This window comes from Sphaerodactylus townsendi, linkage group LG03, assembly GCF_021028975.2.
Source record: "Sphaerodactylus townsendi isolate TG3544 linkage group LG03, MPM_Stown_v2.3, whole genome shotgun sequence".
NCBI lineage: Eukaryota > Metazoa > Chordata > Lepidosauria > Squamata > Sphaerodactylidae > Sphaerodactylus > Sphaerodactylus townsendi.
The window spans coordinates 157,758,479-157,770,340 of record NC_059427.1 but is presented as its reverse complement, the minus strand read 5'-3'; the positions used below and the strand labels follow the sequence as shown (position 1 = coordinate 157,770,340).

The following is an 11,862-nucleotide window of genomic DNA, read 5'->3' as shown; positions in this document are numbered from 1 at the left end:
ACTTTCTGATGTTCTTGATTCTCGCATCTATCGAAACTGCTTGCAGTATTTGGTCTCTTGGAAAGGTTGTTTACCTGGGCAGAATCAGTGGATATTTGCTGAGAATGTCAAAGCCCCACGCCTCATTGAAGCTTTTCATCGAAACTGCCCAAACAAGCCAGGGGGAGGGCCCTAGAGGGAGCAGAATGTCAGGAGGCCTGTTATTATGGGGATTTTGCTATTGCTGCTTTCTGTATGCTGGGTGGTGGTGGCATTTCTAACTGGCTTGCAACTGTCTTTTGAATGATGTTATACTGTACCAGGTGCTGCTCAAGGTCAGTGCCTGGCCATCTCTACTGTTATCTTTTTCACAGTTCCTTTTGAGTGTGCTTTCCCAGGATGGGGGGTATAAACCATTTTAACTACTGGGTTTTGCGCGGGCAAACCTCAGTTCTGGCATGACCAGAGAAGATCCTCAATACTCAATAAACTACTGTTCTTATACATGAGTTTGTTTCAGTTTTTGGGATTCTGACAGTGGCCCTGCCCCAAGCCCTGCCCTTGGCCTCCCTGCTGGCTGGCTTTTACCCAAAAGTCAGCCTGCAAGGAGAGGGGGTGAGACTTGGTGGTTTACACCCAGGGACATGGGTTTTTTGAAGGTAAGTCAGCAACAACATGATGACACATAATACACACACAGGAATTTCACGTCAGGATCTGAACAGAGTGACGGGGACAATCTTTTCTGTACAGAATTTCTTTTTTTGGCTCACACAGGGCTTTGTATCTCATGCACAATCCATCTCTTCCTGTGTTAGGACCCTGCAGTGTGTTTGCATGTTTTATAGTGGGGTTAAAATCAACTGGACTAATCAAGTTATTTCATTAACTTGCAGGCTGGTGTTTGAATTTGGAATTCCTGTCTCCCCTCTCCCCACAAAGCCATGGACGCCGATCTGACCCTTCTCAGCACCATTGGGGTGGGAGATCTGGTGCTGCTTGATCCACTGACCGAAGATACATTACTTCAAAATCTGGAGGAGCGCTTCCAACATCATGAAATCTACGTAAGTTGGGTGCAGGAAGAAGAATAACTGAGGTGGAAGCTTTTCCCATTTATGTTGGAATGATGGAGATTTGGAAGCTTGATTTGGAAGCTATGAGATCCATGCCCACTTATTCTATGACCTGTAAGGGTCTGTTACTCCAGTCATCAACAAGACTCAGGAAGATTTCAAGAGCTTTATTTGAACTGTGTCATCCCAGGCTCAGAGAGCTGAAACTGGGGGTTTGGCTCTCTGACCCTTACAGTTTAGTTCAACCCCTGGATTCCCCCCCACCCTCTCATACCCATAATATCAGCATGTGAAAGGACAGTAGGAACAACAGTATTGTTTGGGCAGACAGTTCCCTCCTTTAGGAAGGCAGATAAGGATGAACGGCTAAGCTCTATTGAGCTAGTTACTTTGCAAGCGGGGGGAGGCCTCCGTAGCCTTGAGCGATGATAATGGCTGGGCCATCTGCAGCTGGGGTGTGGACGTGTGAGTTGCCAGGCCTGGAATGGCGCAGGCCTGACATGACCATGAAATCCAAGACTCTTATCACAGTGAACAGGGAAGAATGGAGGGATAAGAAGACAGAATATATTGAATGCTAGTGAAAGGGGTTGTGTATACATTTTTTTCTTTACTTCATTTATACCCCACCTTTTCCCCCCAATGGGAATTCAAAGCACATTATTCTCCTTCTCCTCCATTTTATCCATACAACAACTCTGTGAGGTAGATTAGGCTGAGTGTGTGACTGATCTGAGGTCACCCAGGAATCTTCCATGGCAGAGGGAGATCTGAATCTATCTCCCAGATCCTAATCCGACACTCTTAACCAGTATAACTCTCTAACCACTGCACCAGTAAATAGCTGTCCACATTTCACCCATCACTTCCCCCTTTGGAGATATTGTGGGGGATGCTTTTACAAAATATTATTAGTGTGAGCACAGTCACACTATATTCCCTTCCATCCTCCACATAGTTGCCTATACAGATAGCAAGTATTGCATTCCTAGATTAAATATTGCATTCAACGTTATTAAATTCCCCATGAAACCCTGATTGACATCAGTTGTTGCTCCCAATGCATATTACTCCTCTACCTTACAATTGGTGGCTTTCAGAATTTGGACAGGCAAGCGGTTCTGGGCCCTAACCTGGATACCCAGGCTAGCCTGATCTTGTCAGGTCTCAGAGCAAAGCAGGGTCAGCCCTGGCAATTATTTGGATAGAATCATATAGCTGGAAGAGACCACAAGGGCCATCAAGTCCAACTCCCTGCCATGCAGGAATACATAATCAAAGCATTCCCAACAGATGGTCATCCAGCCTCTGTTTAAAAATCTCCAAAGAAGGAGACTCCACCACACTCCAAGGCAGTGAATTCCACTGTCGAACAGTCCTTACCGTCAGGAAGTTTTTCCTAATATTTAGGTGAAATTTCTTTTCCTGTACCTTGAAACCATTATGCCTTATCTAAGTCTCTGGCGCAGTAGAAAACAAGCTTGCTCCATCTTCAACATGACATCCCTTCAAATATTTAAACATGGCTATCATGACACTCCTTAACCTTCTCTTCTCCAGACAAAACATATCTAGCTCCCTAAGCCACTCCTCTGGAACTGTTTGAAACTGTGCTTTCAAGATCTCACTTTTAAGAAACTCCCATCCATCCATCATTCACTCCCTTCTCTTTTGGTATTCTTAACCACGGGATCACACCCAGTAATTTCCTCAGTTTACCGAAATCAGCTTTTTTAAAGTCTAGAATATGTGTCTAACTATACTTGACATCTCCTTTATTCTGTATCACATGTTCACTCCAACCTAAGGATCCTACCACTTCCACCCCATTAACCAGGTCATTATTGTTGGTTAGGAGCAGAGCTAAAATAGCCAATTCCCTTGTTGCCTCTTCTACCTTCTAGTCCAGGGGTCTGCAACCTGTGGCTCTCCAGATGTTCATGGACTACAATTCCCACCAGACCCTGCCAACATGGCTAATTGGCCATGTTGGCAGGGAGACTGATGTAGCCATGAACATCTGGAAGGCTCCAGGATTACTGGGCTCATGAGTTATTTATCTGGAGAGCCACAGGTTGCAGACCCCTGGTCTAGACCATGAAATAGTTTGCAAGGCCAGTGAGGAATTTGTTGGACCGTATAGTCTTGGTAGAGTTTGACTTCCAACAAATATCAGGATGATTGAAATCTCCCATTGTTACTACTACTCTCTTTTCTGAACGTTTGGTCATCTGCTCCAGGGACGTATCATCCAACTCTTCAGTCTGACTGGAGGGTCAGTAATGGGAGACCTCCCAGGAATTCTAGGGTTGTGACATGGAGGCAGGCCAAGAGCAAATCACTTACCAGTGCCTCTTGCCTTGAAAACCCCATCAGGGTCTCCATACGTCAGATGTGACTTGACACCAAAAAAGGTGGTTCTCATTAAGAACCTGAGCAGAGAGCAGGGGCCCATCTGGAGAGTCAGCATGCTGTAGAAGTGAAGAAGGCGTACTCAGAGGCGTAGCAAGGGGGGAAAGCACCTGGTGCACTGGGGCGTCCTCCGCCCCATCCCGCCCCACCCCTGCCCTGCCCCAGAACACCCCTGCCCTGCCCCCGGAATGCCCTTGCCACACCCCCACAGGGGTGCGTACCTGGTACGTCACGCACCCCCCTGCCCCCTTCGATCTACACCTCTGGATGAATCTAATCTGGAGATCAAGATTTGATTTCCTACTCCTCCACATGAGCTGTGGCCTCTTATCTGGTGAACTGGATTTGTTTTCCTGCTTCTATGCATAAAGCCTGCTGGGTGACCTTGGGCTAGTCCCAGTTCTCTCAGAACTCTCCCAGCCCCACCTAATTCACAAGGTGTCTGCTGTGGGGAGAATAAGGGAAGGAGTTTGTAAGCTGATTTGAGAGTCCTTATAGGAGAGAAAGAAGGGGTATAAATCCAAATTCTTCCTTGCCTACTGTTTCTACAAAAACAACTGGAGTTGGAGAAGCTCACAGCTGGCACATTTTTTTCTTCTGCCCTCTTTCATAGCTCACCTTTCTGTACATACATATGTGCTGCCTTTTCACAACTGACTTATGACAACCTTTTCTTAGTGGTCCTGCCTCCAAACACCAACCTTTCTTAAATTGTCCTATATCTGTATCGGTGGTGGCACTCAGAGCCCTCTCTGTGGGCCTGCACAGAGTGCCCTCCCCCCACACATCTAGGCTGGCCTGGGCCGCTGGGCTCGATTATTAGCATTAAACCTAAGTTTTGGGGAAGCAGTGTAAGTTACCCTGTTAAGCGCTGTTAAACCCCACTGATTTTCATGCAAGAGCTAAAGCGCGATCCTTTACCTGGGAGTAAGCTCGGTTGCTGGCAATGGGGCTTGCTTCTGAGCAAACCCTTCTAGGGTCGTGATTCACCCGTTGGAAGAGTTGCACAGTTGCTTCAAAGCAAAGCCACCGACTACCACCAAGCTTACTCCTGAGTAATGCACGCCTCAGAGCCAATCATTTTTTCTCATCTAAAACCTCAGTATTCAGGTTAAATTGCCGTGTTGGCATTTTTTGATAAATAAGTGGGTTTTGGGTTGCAATTTGGGCACTCGGTCTCGAAAAGGTTCGCCATCATTGATCTATATCATACTAATCTATATCCTCCACCGTTCTGTACATGTTGTTAATGATAATTTTCCTGCCACAGACTTACATTGGGAACGTGGTGATCTCAGTGAACCCGTATCAACCCCTGCCCATTTACTCAGAAGAGATGGTGGAACAATATAAGAACTGTAACTTCTTTTGCGTAAAGCCCCACATGTAAGTGAGATCCTGTGGGAAGTCAAAAGCCCAAGGAATGGAGGGAGGTAATGGTGGTGGAGAAGACAAGCCTCCTAGTATGTCTTCTCTTTGCCCTGTGTAGCTATGCCATAGCTGATGATGCCTACCGCTCCCTCAGAGACCAGGACAAGGACCAATGTGTCCTTATCACAGGCGAGAGTGGAGCTGGAAAAACAGGTGAGTAAGGGCTTTAAGGGGAAGTCATTGCACAAGAAAACATTATTGGGAGGAGAACAGTGCATATCGCTGGGAGGGGTGTTGGTGAAGAATAATTACACACAGAGCTACAGCCAATTCATAGAATGAAAGACCAAGGCCTTTTCCACACACCTCATTTACCTCATATTGAAAACATTTTGGTTCCCACCCTTTACCGTGACATGTGTCCGCACTTGTGCACTCACGCTTAAAATGTTTCACAGTTGGCTTCCCCCCTTCTTTTTTGGCTTATTCGTTGAAGTGCTGCTCTGATAGTTCATTGCTTTGTTGTTTCACCGATGTGTCCAAAAAGAAACAAAACAAAGAACGAAATGATGTGAGGTGGAAAGTAGAGTGATGGCACAGGGGCTTAGGAAATGGGATGGGGTTTTTTGCAGGAAATTTAAAATGTTCCAAGTATGATTGCACTACAGGGGAAGCTGGCTTCGAAAAGTTTCAGGGGAAAAGATCGTTGTAATAGCGGTTTCAGAAATGACCGACTAAAAAAAAAATGAAACGTTTCCAGCATTAGTGGTGGAAAATGAAGAGTTGGTCTCCTCAAAGTAAATGTTCCATTATTGTTCCAGAAATGTTGTAAATGACTTGTGCGGAAAGGCCATAGAGGCCAAAAGAATTGGCTGGAGAGACAAAGTTCATATGGGGAAAATAATTTATGTAGGACCTTAGAACCTGACAGTACAATGGGTGTGTGTGTGTGTGTGGAAATGGCCCTGACACTGGCATAATCCACACAGTTCAAGAGGCCCTTCTGCACACGCAAAATTATTTTCAAACCACTTTCACAACTGTTTGCAAGTGGATTTTGCTATTCCGCATAGCTTCAAAGAGCACTGAAAGCAGTTTGAAAGTGCATTATTCTGCAGGTGTGGAATGAGCCTCAGTGTGGTGGAACTTAAGCTGGTGCCAGGAAGCCATGTGGCTCTGCACCACACAGGTGCAAATGCTTCTGCTGCGCCAGCACTTCTCCAACACAGGTCACACCAGCACTGATGAGGTTGTTCCAGGGGACAGAACCAACTTTAATTGACTTCCTCAGGCCTTTCAGCCTGTAAATGCCCCCTTTACTGGCGTAGACTTATGCCAGCAAACTGGATGGCACAGCCCATTGACCTGGATAGAGGAGTTTCGGTGTGGCCAGGGACGTTTCACTCTTCTCTTGCTTGCTATACCTTTTCAAGCCTTTTCACAGGCTTGATCTCTTTTTGATCCCTGTACCTTCTCTTCATCAGAGGCCAGCAAGCTAGTGATGTCATATGTGGCAGCTGTATGTGGAAAAGGAGAGCAGGTGAACCTGGTCAAGGAGCAATTGCTGCAGTCAAATCCTGTCCTGGAAGGTATGTGTCATCTGACTCCTTTCTGGGAAAAGGAGTAGGGAAGATCTGGGGCCCCAAACTGGATCGAGGTCCTTTTATAAAAGAACACTAGCTGCCTTTTTGTCATCAGTTTCTTGTGAGGAATCCAGCTTTCTCCCTCAAGACAAAGATTGTGTTACAGGACTGTTTTCCACCTCTTGCTTGACATGTGAACTGTGAGACATAATACATACAAGAGGCGAGGATGCGTTGTCATATCCAGTGCTGAAGTCTAGCCAGTTCTTGAAAATGATATCACAGTCCTGTCCCCTGTTCCCCTGCCTGCCATAGCACCCACTGATGTGTTTCCTGATGCCCACTTGTTTTCTTCCTCAAAGCATTTCAGCCCCAAAGTGAAGAGTCAGTCTTGGCTTTCCTCCACCTCATAAAAGCTGAAGATACTTTACAAGGCTTTTAAAAGTATTACTTTGAAGTCTGCAGGGAGTACCTTTTTTAAAAAAAAGCTTCTTGTGTGATGCTTGACTTTGGACCTCCCAAACATTTGTAACTGTTCCTCATAGCAGCCATTTTGTGGTGGCACCCAGTATCTTTCTCAAAAATTCCAGAAGTGCCCAAAGTATCACTAAGGTGGACTCCTGCTATATTTCTTCAGTTCCCACTAGTTTCTATGTGCTACTTCCACCACTTAGCCTGGAAATTATCGGCTGACACCAAAGGCTTTCTGGGAGAAATTTGTCACTATCATGCTGTCCTCTCCTTTCCTTTCCTTCTGCAGCCTTTGGGAACGCGAAAACTATCCGTAATGACAACTCGTCAAGATTTGTAAGTATTGATGCAAAGATTGTGCAAATAAATGCCTTGTGAGATAGTTGGTTGGATTTCGTGAAGGGCACATGCCAGCTCTTGCAAAGCCATACTAAATATGCAAATATGTCCTTATTTTGCATAACTGTGTGCTTCTGCTCTTCCTGGTAATGAGTGAAATGGCACGCAGGACACTGAAATCCTAGCCTGAAACTCCTGGAAATCTTACTTCCCCATTTTCTGAGATATCATAATATTCTTATATTTTCATTGCCTTAAGAGTTTGAGCAGGGATCCCCAACATGGCGCCCAGGGGCACCATAGCACCCCAAACATTTCCTAGTGCCTTCTCAGTGTTTTTAGAAAGTGGGTGAGGCCAGGTAGGGCTTTTGTCCAGCAGGGCTTCTGACTGGCCATTGGAGATCTCATGGACTGTGCAGATTTTTTAAAAAGTTGTTTCAATAGCAGGTACCAGCACAGCACAAGAATCTTCCCTGTGACTGAAGGTAAGCTGTGGGTATGCCAGAAAATATTTTTAAACAGGCATCCTGCTAAATGGAGAATCTGCCTGAATGTTAAACAGATATTATTAGAGTTATGCATGATCTCACTCCCTTGAAGTTTGTGGCTGGCTCCGCCTCGTGTGACAGCCATTTTGTAGCTAGTTCCACATTCTGCAGCATCTGAGGAATCTCAACTTTTTGACTTGCTGTAGTAAGTGTCTGGCTCAGGGGTTCCGGCATTTTTAAGCTTGCAGGCACCTTTTGAATTCTGACACATGGTGGTACGTATGACAAAATGGCTGCCGCGATGTGGGGAACCAACCACCAAAATGCCAGAGAGTGAGGTTATACATAACTCTCATAGTAATTTTTCAACATTTCAGGCTGAAGCTGTGTTTAATAGGATGCCTTTTAAAATGAACATATAATTTAAAAATATTTTCTTTCACACCGACAATTTCTTTTCAGTCACACAGTGAAAAGCCTTCTGCTGTGTTGACAGTTTCTGCCAAAGCAACATTAAAAAACCACAACTGTATGACAATTGCAAGCCCTGCTGGCAAAAGCCCCGTCTAGTCCTGCCAACTTCCTGAAAACACTTGGCACGCACCAGGAAAGGTATCAGTGGGTACTTTGGCTCCCATGGGCATCCCCAGCGTACATTCTCATGGGCTTGGTGTTTTTTCCCCAACATGTGAATGATAATCTCAAGTCCATAAAAGATAGAAGCCTAGTACCCTGGCTGCCTTCCAACTGGCAATCTCAGGTTGCAGCATCTCTCCAGCAACAATGGTCCGGAGGGAATTCCACAAGGCTAGTCAAATAACTTCAGGTAAAACCCAGTAATATGGTCCAAGGGTCAAAGTTCCAGGAATCAATCAGGAGGGTATCAGCATGTTCAGCGGTAATTGAGATAATTGCATCTACACCCAGCACTTCCAGCGTAATGTAGTAAGAGCAGGTGGATTCTAATCTGGATTCTAATCTGGAGAACCGGGTTTGATTCCACTTGAGTGGTGGAGGCTTATCTGGTGAACCAGATGTGTTTCCGCACTCCTGCATTCCTGCTGGATGACCTTGGGCTAGTCACTGTTCTTTGGAACTCTCTCAGGCCCACCTACCTCACAAGGTGTCTGTTGTGGGGAGAGGAAGGGAAAGGAGCTTGTAAGGTGGGGTATAAATCCAAACTCCTCCTCCTCCAACTCCTCCTCCTCCTCCTCGAAGGCTTCTCAAAGACCACTCATCTCTGCTGTCAGCCTCTGGCTTACAACAGCACACAGAGTCTTTGCACCTGCGGTTCTGCCTTCAGCCTCTTTCTATGGGATTCCAGGGGGGCTGGTGATGCTGGAGAGCTGGGGCCAGGTGGGTGATCTGCCTTGGCTGCCTTGCAGTCAGGTGTAGGAGGTGTGTGTGAGCTAACTGTTGGCTGTACACCTGATCTCCCTGCTGATTGGCTGCAGCCAGCTGTGGCCCTGCTGCACAGGGGCCCCCTCCTCCAAGGAGTCCTCATTGTCACTGGGTTGGACCATGATGTCTGGTCTGTAAGGAAATGTGTACTAGGGAGGGCTGCCAACCACCCTGGGGGACCACGGGGATCCCCCGGAATTACAATTGATCTTCAGGCTACAAAGTTCAGTTCAGCTAGAGAAAATGCCTGCTTTGGAGGGTGTGCTGTGTGCATTATACCCCTGCTAAAGTCTCTCCCCTCCCCTCCTCAAAACCCCACCCTTCCCAGCTTCTATCCCTAAATCTCCGGGAAGTTTCCAATTCAGAATCGGCAACCTGATGCAACTACTAGGAGACCAGGACTGGAGGATGGAAATGTGCAACCTTGTGGTTCACCTCTTCACATACCCCTCTAACATCCTCAGGAAGGCACACAGAAGTTTAATTCTTACTCTGTGGCTGTGCGGAGTACCTAGGTCGACCCTAGGTCGATTATGCAAGTGCAGAATCGACCTTCGGGTTGCTCGCCCTGGGAAGGAAAACACCTGGAAATTTTGGGGGTAGAGCCAGAGGAGGAGGGGTTAGGGAGGGGAGGGGAAGGGAATGGGGTGTAATGCCATTGGTTACACTGTTCAAAATGGCCATTTTCTCCAGGTTGAACTGGTCTCTGTCACCTGGAGCTCAGTTGTAATACCAGGAGATCTTTAGCTATCACCTGGTGGTTGGCAATCCTGGTGATATTGACTCAGTGACTTGAGGGCCACATTGGCTCTTTGACACACTACCAGTGGCTCTTCTGAGCACTGTTTCTCAATATAGTACCCATCCCTGGTTTCAAGAAATAGGCAAGTCCTTGCATGGTGGGGCTTGTGCTTGGCAGGTGTTCCCACTGTGGAACAACCATTGTCAGAAGGACAGCAAATCTGTCTCTCCCTAAAGCACAGGCTTCATACCGGGGATAGAAATAAATGTGGCTTTTTGCTTGATGATTATTATGAATGCGACTGTCTGCGAACCATAGAGTGAATACTGCTGTTCAGATTCCTTGACTTTCCTCCTTTTATCTCTAGGGCAAATACATGGATATTGAGTTTGACTTCAAAGGTGATCCTCTGGGTGGTGTCATAAGCAATTGTGAGTATGAGCTATTAGCGCCACCACTCCTCTTCTCTTCCTCCCTAGAGTGCCAGAATTTAACGGGCACAGATAGGTTTGTTTTGTTTTTTTACTTCAAGGGTGTCAAGATAATTTCTTCTTCCTGGCCAGTTGCAAGAACTAAAACAAACCAACAAGCAAACAAACAAACAAATGACACTGGTGGAAGGGATGTGCATTCTGTAATGTTTTTGACATTATAGCTGTTGGAGAATCTCCTTGTAGAGATTACCCATTTGCACAACGAGCAGAGTGCACTGAGGCATAAGCACAGCGGAGCATATCCTGAACATGCATGTGAGCTTTGGCTCAAAGAAAAGTCAGTGTTGTTTGTAGTTTCTAATCTAATAAAAAGAGTATTTATTAGTGAACTCCATTCTGGATAGAAAGGTAGATAGATAGGTTCACTAATCTAATCTAATCTAGCTGAATGGGAATGGATGCATTCAGCATCTATCCTCTCTACGCACATGGCGCTGTAGAAGGTTTGAGAGCAAGAAGAAGAGAACAGAGAATGAGGGAGTGAACTGGAAGGAAGGAACTCCCTGAGAATATAAGTCTAATATCAAAGGGATGGTGCCAGCATGATATAGTAAAGGTGTCAAATAGCATGGGACAAGAATCCTTCATGTTTTTAAAGGCTAGGTTGGGAAGCGGGTTACAATGGGACAATCTTTAGTAGCCTTTTGCACTTTTACCCTTCAGTCTGTGACCTCTCATGTCTGGCTTTCCAACCACTGGATGTTTAATTTCATGTTTTTAAAAAGAGGAATACCAAATCTCGTTCCTCTTATGATAGAAAATGATTTTGTTTGAGGCTGGATAGATTTGTGTTTTTGTTTATTCATTACCAAAATTGCTGGTGAATTGATTGCGCAGAAGTCCATGCTGTAAAGCGATACCATTAAATGTATATTAGAACAATAGCTAGTTGGACTCCAGGTGGATAGTAATTGAGAATAGGGTACATGACATTTGCTGAGAGCTGTTGGGTCCAGATCTTTAAACAAAAGCTAGTTCTCACTATGAGGAAAAAGGCGGTCTGTAAATTATTATTATTATTATTATTATTATTATTATTATTATTATTATTATTATTATTATTATTATTATTATTATTATTATTATTATTTAGATTTGTAGGCTGCCTCACCCCCAAATGCTCACAGAAACTGCCAGGATTTTGAAAAGCATATATTAGCAGCTCTAGACTAGGAATGGAGTTAAAGGACTATCTGCAAAGGAGGAAGGACTAGAGGTTTCCTTCATAGTTTCTTCAGAGGCTTGGTGGAGGAGAAGTCACCACAAATACAGGCTTTCCAGATGACTAATCTTGCCCTAGGCCTACTTAACCCTGTTTCCTTTTTGTTGATTTGTTTCCTTGTTGATTATCAGACCTTCTGGAGAAGTCCCGGGTGATACATCATGTCAAGGGCGAGAGGAACTTCCACATCTTCTACCAGCTTCTATCTGGAGGCTCTGACCAGCTGCTCAGTATGTTTACACACAGGATCTCTGTAGCTTTTACATGACATCTGGTGTCCCATA

At 45.4% G+C, this 11,862-nt stretch overlaps 1 protein-coding gene across 1 annotated transcript in view; it reads left to right on the top strand.

Moving 5' to 3' along the window:
• Nucleotides 1-573: 573 nt before the first annotated feature.
• The window catches only part of LOC125427951 (unconventional myosin-Ia-like), a 93,220-nt gene continuing 81,931 nt past the window's right edge, over nt 574-11,862 (top strand). The window contains exons 1-7 of the mRNA XM_048487518.1: nt 574-1,046; nt 4,738-4,853; nt 4,957-5,051; nt 6,323-6,427; nt 7,182-7,228; nt 10,230-10,293; nt 11,710-11,808. Of these exons, the coding sequence (XP_048343475.1) occupies nt 924-1,046; nt 4,738-4,853; nt 4,957-5,051; nt 6,323-6,427; nt 7,182-7,228; nt 10,230-10,293; nt 11,710-11,808 (649 nt within the window). The 5' untranslated portion in view covers nt 574-923. The remainder of the gene's footprint in view (nt 1,047-4,737; nt 4,854-4,956; nt 5,052-6,322; nt 6,428-7,181; nt 7,229-10,229; nt 10,294-11,709; nt 11,809-11,862) is intronic.